The 16,260-nt window shown below is 36.6% G+C and overlaps 2 protein-coding genes and 1 pseudogene across 2 annotated transcripts; all 3 read right to left on the minus strand.

Moving 5' to 3' along the window:
- Positions 1 to 503: 503 nt before the first annotated feature.
- Positions 504 to 3,995, minus strand: LOC137739654 (putative E3 ubiquitin-protein ligase ARI2). Its single transcript, XM_068479308.2, has 6 exons — positions 3,489 to 3,995; positions 3,079 to 3,111; positions 2,696 to 2,975; positions 2,110 to 2,590; positions 1,109 to 1,657; positions 504 to 995 (listed from the first exon to the last, which is right to left on the minus strand). Exons 1-6 carry the CDS (start codon positions 3,618 to 3,620, stop codon positions 884 to 886), a joined length of 1,587 nt encoding a protein of 528 aa, XP_068335409.1. The 5' UTR covers positions 3,621 to 3,995; the 3' UTR covers positions 504 to 883.
- Positions 3,996 to 6,259: 2,264 nt separating this feature from the next.
- On the minus strand, positions 6,260 to 10,458 carry LOC137747297 (protein DETOXIFICATION 33-like; annotated as a pseudogene).
- LOC137748707 (F-box/FBD/LRR-repeat protein At1g13570) lies at positions 10,420 to 12,980 on the minus strand. The gene is made up of 5 exons (XM_068488894.2): positions 12,810 to 12,980; positions 12,633 to 12,709; positions 11,270 to 12,100; positions 11,011 to 11,166; positions 10,420 to 10,919 (listed from the first exon to the last, which is right to left on the minus strand). The coding sequence occupies exons 2-5, from the start codon at positions 12,633 to 12,635 to the stop codon at positions 10,641 to 10,643; spliced, it is 1,269 nt and encodes a 422-aa protein (XP_068344995.1). The 5' UTR covers positions 12,636 to 12,709; positions 12,810 to 12,980; the 3' UTR covers positions 10,420 to 10,640.
- Between the last annotated feature and the right edge of the window lie 3,280 nt (positions 12,981 to 16,260).

A 16,260-nucleotide genomic window follows, 5' to 3' on the forward strand; every position in this document is an offset into this window, starting at 1 on the left:
ATAAGAAAAGGATCCTCGCAGGATCCTTTTTCTAAGGATACCAGGGATCCCGTGATTTCACCTGTTCATTAAATATCGTGTGGTTAGTTTTTCGTTAGGTACTATTCATATTTAATTTTAAATTTTAAAATAATTTCTGACCGCACGATATATAATGATCGTCGGATCCTTTTCCTAAATTATAATCAAATTGGATTTGGATCCTCTCCTGAGCTAATGGAGAGGATCCTCCTGACCAATCATCGTGGGCTGTTGGATTTTTATCCAATGGCTACAAACAGGAGGTCCCTTTAAAGTTATAATGATTGTAGCCATTGGATAAAAATTCAACGGTCCATAATGATTGGTCAGAAGGATCTTCTTCCTTAGCTCAAGAGAGGATCCAAATCCAATCAAATTTGATGTTTTACACGACACGTTGCAGGACTTCAAATCATACATTTAGACAGGCCTCAACACTTAAACACAAGAAGATATAAATAAGTAAGTTTGAACACGACCAGTTATCAACCCGACAAATTGGATAAAAAAAAGGGTTAAAAAATCTGATAAAAAAATAGGTTTCTAAATAGTAATGTTTTAAATCTAAACTCATGAGGTTAAATGTGACTGTTGGAAAAATGCAGTTGGTAACAAGAACAGAGCACCCTAATTTAAGATGTATACCACAAGCAGAGCACCATGGCGAAACTCACATTTGCAGGCCTGCTCACATGAGGGAGTCTCCAGTAGTTCGTCACCGGACACATCAGCATCGCATTTCACCCGAACTCTCAAAGATAGACAAAGGTTGACAAGGTTCTGTTGTTATTTTTCACCAAGTTCTCTTCTAGTCAGCTACCACGAATATCCATACCGTTCGAAGTTAGAGGACGTGGTGTCCCTAGGAACCGGTAAGTTCTGAAGCTTTCTCCACACCGTTCGACTTGTAAGAAGCAACACTGTGCCTTGTCCACTTGAGGGAACCCAACAAATCATTCTCAATGCAATCGTACCTGTAAATAATCCATACGCGTCAATTCTACATTAAGATAAAGGTTTGCAACACCATCTCCAACAAGATTTTTGAAGACCAAATGGGAGAACTCAAGTCTTAAAAGAAACTTACAATTTTGCGCAGAGCTTATCAACAAGCGTAGAAACATTTAAGATCCTGATTTTCAACTCCCTAATTTCATCCGGCGAATACTCATCAAAAGGCTCCTCTATAAACTTAGAAAGCTTCTCCATATTTGACTCAAGCTGCTGCTGCTGGTCCTCAAATAAGTTTTGTTTTATGGTCCTTTCTTCTGCCGTCATTTCATTTTTGCATAGATCTTCGCTAAACATGTAATATGCAAACGGATAGGAATATGAAATAATCTGCCTTGATCTGAAGAGTCTGTTGAGTACATTGGTTGCCCAGCTAAAATCTGTACGTGTAAATTCTCTTTCTACCAAATGCGATATTTTTCCTTGTATGCTTTGTTTCAGCTTTGATTCAAGCTTAAGAGAATCGATATGAGCTTGATAACGGTTGTAGTAGTGAGTGTAACGAACAAGATCGCTCTTGGCTTGCTCAAGAGTCATCTCCTCGTCTTCTTTGAATCGCCCACAACTGTGACCCGCAATGGACTCTGCATTATGCTCGTAACCAGTTGCGCCACCACAGAGCCAACTGTCAAAACACGTATAGGAACAAACTTTAAAGCAATATTATCAAATGCACTCCATTCAAAAGAAATGGCAGTAATGATTCATCAAAAAGAAGAGTGACAGAATTATAGAAGCTCCATTTTGAATCAATGAAGATTTTAAGCCACACTCTGTCTTACAATACTGCTTATCGCAATGTCATAGAAGATGACACGTACATTACTGAATGCTTTAAACCAATAATTTTATGTCCAAAGCCTAGTCTATAAGCAGCCAGTCTACGAAAAGTCACACATCAACGTAAACTTCACCTTTAGCATAGCAAATCCTAAGAAAAGGATCCTACCCAGGTAGAGTTTTGAACACTGCTGGACCATCTAAATGTACGAAATGTTCCCCAAACCAGCCCCACAATTCCCTAAACGTAAGGGCACAAGAATAAACAAAATGCAGAAAATATATATAAACACTCACCAAAAATGTTGTCCACAGACACAAGTAACTAGATTGCATCCTCCATTCTTTTCAACCAGCTTGTGACACTTTGGGCAAGGCTTCGTATTGACTGCAATATAATTAACCGTCTCTGATTCATCTTGGCACTTCTGACACCATAGTTTCCAAATTTGACATGAACACGGGGAGTGTGCTTCAGATAAGCAATTAAAACAGAATTGAAGCGCACATGCACATTCAACCTCGCAAAGTTCATCTTCCTCAATGCGTATGGCATTTCCGCAGTGGGGAACACTTGGGCACCATTTCACCATTCTATTATCATCTATATATGATTCGAGAAGAAAACGCTCAAATTTCTCTGCTAGATTAGGATCTCTTGCACTGACTAGATTTCTGATTATGGATTCGTCACAAATAGCATTGCATTTATGTGCCATGCATTTAATGCGTCTACTCTGCCCGTCATTTATTTTCACAATAAAATGCTCTGTCCAACCTAAGCACAATGGTAGACAAAACGGATTCCATTAAAAGGAAACTATAATCACAGAATGCGTACATTGCGTGAAAAAATATAGAAGATGCAAAGGAGAGTACTTACATTCGTTGCAGAAGCAGTGACCGCAATCCATGAGTGTCACCTGATCAGCTGGCATTTCGTCCATGCAAATACCGCACATAACCTCAGAGGGCAACTGTTGTGAGACATTGCTATTGTGCTCCACCAACGTCACACCTGCTTCAGCATATAATCTATCTTTCCCCTTATCTACAAGCACCGCAAGCAGATTGTCAACATCCCACCGATAATGGATGAGTAAGGTTCGGGCATGGTTTTCTTTCGATGATAGCACATCCATTACCCTCTGCACGTCGTCCTTCTGCACATTTTAATGCCAACATTTGATATAATTCTATTAACAAATACATAACCACCGTAACATCATACAAAATTATCCCAAAATAATTTACAGAACTCCATACCTGTGCAGCCAAGAGAGATTCTTTCGGAATGACCTGTAAATACAAATTAAGATGGCATCAGTAATTCAATTCAGGACGAGAACTTTCACAGTTTCAAAGTATCGAAAAAATCATGATGCAGATAAGCTAAATTGCAGGCAACAAGAAATTAATTTGATTTTAAACACAAAAAAATTGAGAGAATATGAACCCAAATTTCACTAACAAATACAAAAACACAGCTGCAAGAAACCACATTCTCAGCAACCAAACAGGAAGCACACCCCTTTTGTGGTTAGCGATAGAATTCGAGAAAAAAGAAAGGAAATTTCCTCCGAAAATCTCAGAAATTCGCAAAACAAATAAAATCCCAGGAAACGAAATTCACAAAATTACGATCACCTAACAACGAAATTAAAAATCATCGCTACCTTACTCCTCGGAACCTCAGGCGGGAGAGAGTCGTCATTCTCGACGTATTCCAACAGCTCCATGTTCTGGCGATCATCATCCTCGTCGTAATACTCCTCTTCCTCGCTACTGACGTAATAATCGTCCTCCATTTCTATCTCTCTCAAACCCAAAAATCAAAATTGGAATTGCAGACGATCAAGGATTTTCACGAGGCCTGATCGACGAGGGGAGGAAGAGAAAAATTTCAGGGAAAATGAAAAGAAAGAAATCTTCGTGGGGAAGTAAAACCCCTTGAAAGATTTGATCTTTTTTTCCTTTCCTTTTCTTCTCTTCCTCCTTCTCCCGTCAATAACGATGAGAGGAGAGAGAGAGAGATGAGAGAGAGGAGATAGGGCAAATTTAAACGAAACTGAAAAGGGATTTATATATATGGAACAGTTCCTCGTTTTAGATAATCTCTCCCGCGGTGGAGATCAGTCTTTCCTTGAAACAAAATCACGGGATAATGGCGATGTTTAAGGTATATGTCTTACGATGGGATGGATGACTAATTTTTACTAATTTCCATTTTCTAATTTTTTAATTTTTTTTAATTATTTTCATTTTCTACGTAATCGGCTCCTCGTCATACCTGATAGCGTGAGTTTGTAATTAAACATAACGTTAAAGTAATTGTTTGCATGATTGATGAGCTAAGTAGGTGGATGATTCATTGTCACCTAATGTTGAGGTCAAATTAAGCACGTCATGAGCTCTTAAATTAATAGATAATATGCTCTTAAATTAGTAGCGTATGCTATCAAATTAGTATCAAATCACTTTGCCAGGCCACAACCTTTGAAATCACAATGGGCTCGTCATTCACTATTATGGCTTATCTTACCATTTTTATTATGTTTGCCCATTTAGAATAAGAAAGTCATGTATTTAAAAACAGAAAGGAGGAAAGGTAAGGTATCGCGTAGCACGCCTAATTGATATGATTTTTTTTTTTTTAAGTATTGTAGTAATAAAAAATTATGAAACGCAAAATTTTTCTTATTTTGAATACGTTACCAACTACTACTAAAAAAATTAAAAAAAAATTAGAAATCAGAATTACTTCAATACTCATTTTTAGAAATCATAATTACTTCAATACTCCTTTTATGTAGATAAATATACGAGACTTAATGAAATGGGTTTGGGCTAAGTCTATTTTTAACAAAAAATCATGATATACTTTTATGTAATTAAAAAGAATTAAATTTCAAAGAAAAAACAAAAGTTTAATAATAAAAATAAAATAAAAAAGTAATAAAAACTGACGTGTATCACACACACTATTTCTAAAATTGAACGGTATTACAATATTTCTGAAAACTGAACACTATTTCTGAAAGTTGAACATTATTTTTGAAAATTGAATACTAATTATTTATAAAATTAAACACGAGTAATATACTATTTCTGAAACTGAACACATGTACCATATTATTTCTGAAATTGAACACGAACACTATTTTGAAACTGAACACAGATTGGCGTGCATGACTTACCTACTCGAGGTTATATTCTGCAATATCTCAAGCAAGACAATTTCATAGAAATTGATGTAGATGTTGGATCCTCATTTGTGGCGAGTTGTATCATCTTTTGATTTTTATCAAAGACTAGGCTGCAATGATGAGGAGAGAAGAAAAGGAGGGGGGTGTTGATCATTATCAAAGACTTCGCTGCAATGATGAGGAAAGAGGGAGGGGGAAGAAAGAAGGGGGACGCATGTCTCCAACTCCGCGCAGCCAAGCAGCCGCGGACGGCAGTTCTCCAACTCCGCGCTTGGCCGCATTGCCTCGTTTTTCAGTTCTGAACACAAAACCGTAACCGAATCGCTCGTCTGGTTTCTCTAGGACGGGATGTTGACCTTTGTCGGGGTTGATGCCAAAGTACATACCGCGATTGGAAACTTAGGCTTTCGTTTATTAAGGAATTTAAATTTGATCGTGACTTGAAAAAGGCTACCGCGAGTCGATAGTGACTGGGTAGGGACCCTCCATCTTAATATATTAAGTAACGTGGATGATGACTTTGACTCGAAGTGTGTAAGTTGAATTCTACGTGTTTGTTCTTTATTAGCGTATTCATCTTGAAAAGGTAATGGTGTAAACACCCACTTTCAAAATTATTTGAGCTGCAGACAAGACAGTTCACGGGTGATCAAAGCATAAAAATTTTGCAACTCCATTAAAACTCTCGTCGTAGCTGTGAAAGTCTTGTCTTCTTAAGGTTTTTAGTTTCACTTTTAAGTCGTAATAAGCTACAAAAACTGAACATGGATGCGTTTTTGGCATTGTTTTTTAGTCTATTGTGTGAGAGGTTGTGGTTTAAAGTTTGCTTTTAGTTGCGTCGTTGTGTCACTTTAGTGGCTGAATCAAGGTTTTATAATTGTTCTTCACAGAGTGATTTTCTCCAAATAATTCAGTTTTGCGCTCGGATTCGAATTCATCATTTATCGATCATTGGAGAATGTACTCATTTTTGCGAGCTTGTTGCTGATATTATTGAAAACTTTATTAGAATTGAATAACCAACACCATTCTAAATACAAACAAAATCGACGCCTCACTGGTTTTCTCTGCTTCTGAGTTCTGGCAATACCAGCTATCCGCTATTATCCGTTACTTCTGGGGTTTAGCATCAAAATCTTTGCTTAGCGCAATGCCAATGCATAACTGCACTGCCGATGGTTTCTGCAAAAGCTCCGTGTGACTGTCACCCTTTAATTAATTTTGATGTTTTCGTCTTCAATTTACACATCTGCATCTCTTCCTCCTCCTCCCCACTTAGCGACACGGCTCTCTGCTTCATCAGCCTGCACATTTGGTGACATAATTAGTATCGGCTTAAGCAAGTTAACACGATTTAAGGTTAATCAAGAGGAAGGACTTAATACTTCTTTCTTCCAGTTAGTTATGGAAGTGACTACTATCAAAATTATGGTTTGCAAGAGAATGCCACCAATCATTCCTGACCAAATACCCTACAAAACAAGTTCGAAAAACGCAGATTAGGAGAGAGATTAGATTTATGGAATTGTTGATCGTACTCCAAAATAGTAAGTCGTCTAATTGTATCACCTCGACTCCAAATTTAAATGTGAATCCAAGAAGTATTCCAGCCGGCAATCCGATAATGTAGTAACACCCAATGTTGATGTATGCAACAAGAGACTGCCATCCAGCGCCAACAGCAACACCTTCAGAAACAAATTAAACAAAACAAATTGTCAAGACAAATAACACTTAATTGATAGATAGATATATATATGTGTGTGTGTGCATGTGTACGCGAAAGTCTGGGTTAGTTATGTGGTTAATTGTAATTACCAGATAAGACTGGTTGAAGGCTGTTGAGGAGGACCGTGATTCCAAGAAATATTGCAAGTTTAGTAGTTTCCTCCGCGACAGCTTCACTGTTGATGAAAAGCTAGGGGAAATAATCTCTCGTCGTGTAAACTACGATCATGCAGACGATTCCTATAGCGATGGAAGTTATCGAAACTACTATCACTGCAAATTTGGCCCTCTTGAAATTACCAGCTCCAAGTTCATTTGATACTCTCACGCTGTTTGTTTTGCAACATATAGCATATAGTCAGAGAAAATTTAGGATATCACATTCCGTATCAGTCGAATTCATGACATGATCTTTAGTTGTACCACAAAGTCAACAAGTTACAAAAGGATTTGTCAGATGAGAACATAAGTAAATAAGCTTACCTGATTGCAGCATTGAACCCTAGTGCAATCATTGCATCCCATCCATTTATGTTCATGCTGCACAAATGAAAAGAAATATGAGGTCAAAAAGTGAATTCATAGTTCTGTACAAAATATGTAGATGATTAAAGCAACTCACCAAATAGAGATGGCATCAACTGGGATCAAGGGGTTCGTCAAACGGCCGGTTATAACCACCAGCACCATCAAGTACCAGAATTCCAAGCTGCAATTATACAAAAACCTTAGTACGACAAAATTCTCAGTGTAGGATGTTCATTCTTTAATATAGAGGGACGTGCATCAAAATTGTCGAACATGCATAGACAATACGTATGCAGATAATATCGACACATTACCAATGACGTATATATTAACAGTGTGTTACTCATTAACGAACATAACCTTGCTCCATAGCCGGACTACTCACCACAACATGACAGCAGAAGATAAAGAGAGCCTAACAAATCCCCACAAGTCTGCAAACGCAAGCCAAGAGAATCCACCCCAAGCACCATCTGACTTGGTGATGAAGATGTAGAGCGACTGGCCAATAATGATGAACCACCAGGAAACGTCGAGTGTGATCGCTGCCCCAGTCAGACCCCACTCGAGCTTAAGTATCAACAACCAACTGAAAAATGCATGTTCTACGAGTACTGCAGCTGAGATCCAGGCCATCACACTAACTTTGCTTTGTGCTTGTAAGAATTTCTGAATTGGAAAGTTGAGGGCGTAGGCGAACAACTGTGGAAGCATCCACACCGCAAACTTTCCTGCACCGCAAAAGCCCTAGTAGTGAGATTTTTCTCCTACCTACCCATACATAAGACCATTTCCAATCGAAGGAGAGCAAGAGAGCTCGTTTTGCCCTCTGGCCCTCCAAGTAATATTTTAATGAACAGTGCAGGGCAATATTTCTTACCATCTCCAACTGAGGGCCAAAGGGCCATAGGACTCGTTTTAGCCATGTCACAAAAAACTATCTCCAACCAAGAGCCAAATGGCTATAGTATGGAATGTGAAAAATTGAAATAAAATTAGGTAAAATAGTATGGAATGGTGAAAAATGTGTGAGAAATGGTGTAGGAAAAAAAAATTAGAAATTAAAAAAAAAAATCCAAAAAAAAAAAAAAAAAAAAGGGCTGGGACAAACCCTAAAGTGGGCTGGGCAAATGGAAAATAACAAAAAAAAAGTGGGCTAGCCAGCGGGCTGGCTGAAGATGCCCAGCCGGTTGCCCTTTTGGCCCTTTTTTGTCCCGTGGGGTCCACGAGCTCTTTGGCCTAACCCTCGGTTAGAAATGGTTTTCGGGGTTATTTTCGGCCCTCTGACCCTCTGGACCCTTCGGTTGGAGATGGTCTAAACGACAAATGTGGGAAGTTAACCAAAAACAAACTAGAGGAGACTTTCCTCAAAAACCAAATCACAAATGACAGCGAGAGGTTCCTCGAACCACATACAATGGTATTTAGACGAGATATGTTCTAAACTAAAATAACCTATAGAAAGTGAACTCAAATTTGGATATAAGAAGACGGACGCATTGCCCTGCCAAACTCGTCTAACTAAGATTTTTGCTAAAAATGCGATTATTAATTTTAAGGAAAATGCTAAGGAGACCATCATTTTAGATCATATTTTGTAAACCGTATAATGTAACAATTAATCATTTGATTTCATTTTTAATAATTTAAAAAATAAATCTAACTATTAAATGTCATATCATATGATAAACAAAATATAATCTACGAATGCGATCTATTTTTATCATCACCCTTATTTAAAACGGGAGAAGAGAAAAGAGAAACTTTCATTTTTGGGCAAAAAGTTAGTTCGGCCTTGAGACTTGGGGACCAGCTAGTAGAGTACGTGCTACACTGCCGGTATCACAAATTAATTTTGCATACACATAAAAGTTAAAGTTTTTTTTTAATTTTTTTGTAAGTTTGTTGTTATTTGACGTGAAAAAGTTCAAAATTATTACAATAATTTAATAATTGCAAACTCGTGACGCATGAGTTTAAGTTTAACACTTTATCCGTTAGGATATTAAGCTATGAGCATAATAGAGAAAATAACGTATCATTCGATCATAGACCATTTTTCTTTGGAATTCTATTTATTTATTTATTTAGTTATTGATCAAGGGAATATATTTATTATTCATGTAATTTTTTTGGGGTCATATGCTTTCATATGATGTGATTCAATGACATTTTTATTTGTCAATATTTAAATATCATTATGAAAAGATAAAAACTAAAACGCGGCCAAAAAGGAAATATCACCAACCAGCGGCCTCAGAGATCTCAGTGGTCTCTCCAATAAGCTCGAGAATAGGTGGGGACCACACATAGATGGGGACCAATACACAAGCGGACACCACCAGAATGATCCATGATCTCTGCATGTACACCCCCAACATCCTGATCTGGCCCGCACTGTATGCTTGCCCACACAGCGTCTCCAATGCGCTACGGTTTCTCCAATGACTTAGTTACCTTTCTCATGAAATCCATGCCAACGCATACAAATCACATGCTATTTAACTATCGCATTCTCATATATATATATATATATATATATAATATATATAATATAATATAATGTAACTGGCTTTTTGTATATTTATGACCTCTATCGTCTTATAATTCACAAAAAATTTCATATTACCTATTATTGTCATCATTTTCAACTTCAGGTATTCATTTTTAAAGCAACTCCATTCTTATAAATTGTCAATATATTGGATAATTGAATCCCCTAATCCTCCAAAATCTACTCTAGCCCATGCCAATTGCCCCACCTAGTGGGTGGGCCCTTCTCCCACAAACCAAGCAGTCAGGCAAGAATGGCCTGAGGCCTTACTTGAGGCTTTCTGACGCCAAGGTAATGTCAACATGAACATGTGACATCATCCACGTTACTGTTATTGTTTTTTTTTTTTTTTGCGCCAGTCGCATGGGCTTCACCATTCGGTCAACTAGGTTGATAGAAGCATTAGTTTCGCTAGCTGAGGCAGGAGGAACTCTTTAGTCTTTTCAGCAGTGAATATGCCAAAGAAATTGTGAGTTTTAATGTCAATCTTGAAAAATTGGGCCGTTTAGAGTTGCCAATGAGAGATTTTGCTCCTTTTTGGGTGCCGGTGGGGGTGTTTAATGCCAGAGTGACTGCTTCAGATGTCCCGGATATATAAAGGAGCTGACACAACCAACAAGCCCACGCCATGATTGCCATCCCCTAACTCTCTATACATTATGCAATGTTAATGCCAAGTGAATCCACATCTCAGAGTTTACAGATATGACACATTTTGTTCAGACAAACATACGTACATCATAAACATCTCTACAAAACCCACATTCATTCCTGCAAGCAAATCCTCTTATCTGTCAAAACTGATCGATGAATCATGGGTCCTCGTAGACAATCTCTGCCTGCACCGAGGCACGCCTAAACAGAAGCAAAGCTTTAACCATCTCCCAAGCACAGTTGACGGATGCAGGTTTCACAGTCATCCTCTCGAGCACAGGTGAACTCAAAAGTAGAAATCTGATGAATTCCAGTTCCAGTTTGGTACCTGAGATGCCGTTGATTTTCACAAGTCGTAGTCGGGTGACTGGGCATTTCCAGTTTACATCTAACTGAAGGTCAACTGTTCCCACAGCAGCAGTGTCCTCTGGGCGGACCTGCATAAAGGAAAATGTCTACGATAACATATTCTTGAACTATGACAAAGCCTACTTTCATTCTTGCATGCATCAATGGAATAAATCTCACCAAAATTTCTACTTCTTGTAGTGCGGGAGAGCTTTTCAAAATGCATACAGCAGTCAAGACCTCATCCAAATCGTTGAAGCTTATCCGTAGAGAAAGATAGTTCAGAGCAAGACATGGTTTAGGCAGCCTTCCTGGCAAGGCACCAATAGCCAAATACTGGAAAGAAAAAGATGCATAAGATAACACCCGACCAATATACTCAAATTCCCATGGTCATGTTAAATGATCACTAAGAGAGTGAAACCACACAACCAATTACCTTTAAAAAGTAACTCTGAATTTCAAGTCTCTGGATACCAGGAAGGTGAGCAAAAAACTTGAGCAGATTGCTTGAACTGCTAGGAAGCCGTCTAAAGGAGTTGCCAACATGGTCATACAAACCAATGGACACTACAGCAAGATTTGAGGTATTCTTGAAATTAACATCCTCAAATTTACCTCCAACGTCGAAGAATTGGAGATTTGGCGCATCAATGTTGAGATGGGAGAAACCGTCAAAGTTCATCACAGTCAACTTCTCAAGCAGAGGACAGCGAAGAATCATATTTTCAAAGACGTCTTGGGCCAGGGTAACATGCTGAAGGTCAAGGCTCTTCAAACTCCTGAAGCCTTTGAATGTCGATGGAGGTTTAAGCAAACAATTGAACAACTCTAAATGAATCATATCCTGGCAAGAAAACAAGCATGAGGGCATCTTGTAGCGCTGCCCCTTCCAAATTTCAAGTATGAACTCTTTGATTGAGCTTCTTGACAGATGAAGAATCCAGCGATCAATATCAGCAGTGGCCAGAAAGTCCCTCTTTGACAGCTTGAACTTGTGTACGGGGCCAATGTGAAGTAAAAGCACATGATCAACAATGTTGACCAAGGTTGATTGGTTTTGAGGCGACACACAGTGGTTATCAAACACAAGCTGTGGAAGCCTAGCATATCTGTACCTCCACTTGGTCGACAAAACACTTGTTCGCACCGCCTCCCTAATCGGCAAATGTGACAAAATTTGATCTATAACATGACACGGTAGGTTGCTAATTCTATCCAAATCCATCTCCATAATTTTGGAAACGGACTTGGGGGTTTGTCTTTGCTTCTGCAAAATTCAAGTAATTAAAAAATCATTAGATTCATACAATGACCAGTTTCTAGATCATTTAGACTGCAAGTCTGCAACTTTCTGTGTTTGAGTTTGCGGAGGGAGACAAACGACTGTTAGAACTTCAAAAAAAAAAAATGGTAGATTAAAACTAAAGGAAATACAAAACAATATTCAGCTTCTTATCCACAACTTAATAAGAAGCGCAGCAGATTAGGGTTAGGTCAGTCGGCTAGAACAGTACGCCCGTTCCAATGCATACAAGTTCGAATCACCCTCCCCGTAAACTAGAGTAATTTAGAATATCGTATGTCAAGTAAAACTTCCACAGAAATGCAACTAATTCTTCGAAAAAGTAAATTAAAAAACAAACCCTAATTCCCTTCAGGCTACCATGAGAACAATACAGAATCACAAGAAAAGCATACTTAACACACAAAATTGACAAAATTGAATGAAATTATTAAACAAAATTGACAAAATTGAATGAAATTATTAACATTACACGGAATTAAATCAAAAGGTTCACCATTTCACTTCAATTTTGGTCCAGAAACATGGAGAAATTGAGCCGGGATAGCTCCTTTTCCGCGATAACTGCGAGGACTGCACATCAACCAGACAAAGACCAAGAATTTCAGAAATTTGAATCAGGTAAGGAATGCAATCATTCCGAGTAAAAAAAGAAAAAGAAATTATCACGTACAAAATTCGAAAGAAAGTAGTGCGGAATAAATGCACTCGCCGCGCAGACGCATGCTTCCAGAGCCCGACGGAGGAAAGCATTTATCGTACATCAGCCTTAAATCATTTTGATTTGGATGTCTGAAATTGTACTTGACAAGGGAATAACAAAGATCTAAACATCTTAATCGTTTATCGTACATCATACAGTTTTAAATCATTTTGAATTTTTTTATTTAAAATGTACCTAACGAAAACTAACTGTATGATGTACGATAAATGGTCATAATGTGAGGATCCATAGAATCTCAATAAAGAGGATCCGGCAATGATCTTCAAACTAAATGATGTCTCAACAATAAGAAATGAACACGTTTACCAACTCTTAAATAATAATCTAATCATCAATTTCTATGTTATTTAGCTTACAAATTTTATCAACAAATTTAATCTCTCCAATATTACTCTTTTTTAACGTGTAATGTTGTTGTCCTCTTTTTTGAAGAACTTTTAATTTTCGTAGTACAGTAATTCCGATAACTAAATTTTTGGCTGGCATGGGAATTGTTTCCTCAAATTTTAATTATTTTTCGAGAGTTTAATGAAAACTCTGATGAGACTTCCATTGTGTACAGACCGGATTTTGTTCAAGACGCAAGACTGATGAAATCAAAGTGCCTTCGCATTCCTATGGAGCAATAGACAATGAACAACATTCACACAGTTCTGATCATAAGCTAGTGAAAGTTTATATTTGTTTAAAACTTAGTAAATCATTGTAACTTGCGAAAATTTGACCTACATATGGGATGCATCGAAAACGGCTAAATTTTGCATGTATGAATTCCAACAGTCGCAATCTAGCTGTTCAAATATCATTGGATCTCATTCACCAGTTAGTATAGAGAAACTGAATAACTTGTATATAAATAGAAATTTTGAATTTACTTATTCGTGTATGTATTTCCACCTATGTATAGATAGAAATTCCTAGTACGTGGGCCATTTTACATCTCTTGGACGGAAGAAAAAAAATCAACAAAGCCCAAAGACAGACCCAAAGAGAAACCAGACTTCCAAAAGGAGCAAAGATTGTTGTGGTATTTGTACTAATTGTATAAGTTTTAAATAATGAAGGTGGTTTAAACTACGACAAGTCCTTAGTTCGATTCTTAGCACTGATGAAACACACAATAGTAGTTAAGAAGAGGCTGAAATGCCTCAGTAAGTTTTCTCGACCTCAAAAAATATGAACTGTCATGACAAAATCACTAATTGATTTCCTTTTTGTAAATAAATAATAATAATGAAAATGGTCTAAAAAGTTATTTATTTGTTTTGAATTAGTTTAAAATGTCGTCTGGTTTGTTTCACCTAATTAAGGACCATTATTGTTGACATTGACCATGACAACATTCGGATTTGCTTAGATAAGCAACCTATTAAAAATTAAACTGCAACTACACTATGCACTTGGACACTTTCCCTTTTTTTGGTCGAAGAAAACAAAGTCCATCGCAAAATGGTAGAAGACTAAATCTATATGCATAAATGGTTGACCTTTTATTTTGGGTAAATATACTGTTTTGTTGACATAAACAATTAGTTTTGCTTAGTTGAAAACATATTAAGTTATACTTATGCGATGCAAATGCTTAGATGATGTACAGTTACAGTAACTTCGATAATAAGTTGTACTTGATCGTAATTTATTATAATTATATATGTAGGCAGGTCTTTTATCCAAATGGATACCTACTCTTGGTAAAAAATGAAGATTAATTGTGAGGCATACTATATATAAAATATAAACGATCCAAACCGTCTATTTTTCAAGTTGCACTTTTATAGATCGCCCTTGCAAAATATTAACCAAATAAAAAAGGGGTTTTTGAACTTTAATCCTTCAAGAAAATTAAAATTTAATAAAAACCTGGTGTAAGATTGAATATTAATTTTAGTCCCTTAATGTGCACTTAATTCAAATTCATATTATATTTTTGTTGTTATATTTAATAGATAACTTATTTAATGTTATTACCTTAAATTTTAAATTTATTATTATACACATTTTAATTCATTAATTTTATTGAACTTTCTTTGACAAAAAAAAAACAATTTATTTAACTTTCTGTAATTTGTGTACCTAAACGTCTATATCATAATATATTTTACTAAATTAGTGTACCGAAATGTCTGTACTTAAATATATTGTAGTGAATTAGTGACACATAGGAAAATATGTAAAAATATAAGTGTACCGAAAATTCCGTACCTAACTATATAATACTAAACTAGTGTACTGAAATGTCGATACCTAAATATATTATACTTGTGACATCCCACATCGCCCAGGGGAGTGATCCTTATATGTATATTCCCATCCTTACCTAGCACGAGGCCTTTTGGGAGCTCACTGGCTTCGGGTTCCATCGGAACTCCGAAGTTAAGCGAGAAGGGGGCTAGAGCAATCCCATGATGGGTGACCCACTGAGAAGTTGCTCGTGAGTTCCTAAAAACAAAACCGTGAGGGAATGGTAAGCCCAAAGCAGACAATATCGTGCTACGGTGGTAGAGCGGGGCCGGGAAGTGATCTGCCCCGGGCCGGGATGTGACAATACTAAACTAGTGTACCGAAATGTTCGTACCTAAACATATTATACTAACAAAGTGTACCGAAATGTTCGTACCTAAATATATTGTAATGAATTAGTGACATATAAGAAAATATGCAAAAACATAAGTATACCGAAAAATCTCTACGAAAATATTTTCTTATATAAGATGTTTACCATAATGAGAATTCAAATTTATAATATTTTCATAAAATTTAAATTCAAAAAATTATAAATAAATAAAAAAGAGACATTGAATACATATGCTGACATTAAATAGAGTCTAGGGACTAAAATCAATTTTTAATCTTGGATAAGACATTTTCCTAAACTTCATCTTATTTAGGGATTAAAATCTAGTTTTCTAAATAAAAAATGTTAGCCAAATCGAAAATGTTTAAAATTTCATCATGACAATGAAATGAGTAAATGATTTCATATTGATTTGGTTTTTTGTAAAGATGATCTGTTAATGAGAACTTAAAATATAGACGATTTCGATCGTTAAAATTCGATGTATAATGGACTCCACAACTAGTTTCCATTTTACTAAAAAATAGGAATTCCTCTGGATAAATGGTATGTATATGTAAGATACCTTATCTTTTGTTAAAAGTAAACAAAGATACCATTTTTCTTGCTTTGGTCGGGTGAACGGAAGTTGTTTCACATTGTCACACACCCTTTCATTAACAAAGTAAAACCTAAAAACCAATGGCACGTGGGAAATTGACATTTTTTTTTTCAAACTTTGATATTTAATATTATAGAAACTAATTTCATATAAGGAGCATATAGTCGATGACGAATTCAATGTATGATGATTTGTAAATGCATGGATAGCGACTTATAATAATT

Source organism: Pyrus communis, chromosome 15, assembly GCF_041283825.1.
Source record: "Pyrus communis isolate YQ-2024b chromosome 15, ASM4128382v1, whole genome shotgun sequence".
NCBI lineage: Eukaryota > Viridiplantae > Streptophyta > Magnoliopsida > Rosales > Rosaceae > Pyrus > Pyrus communis.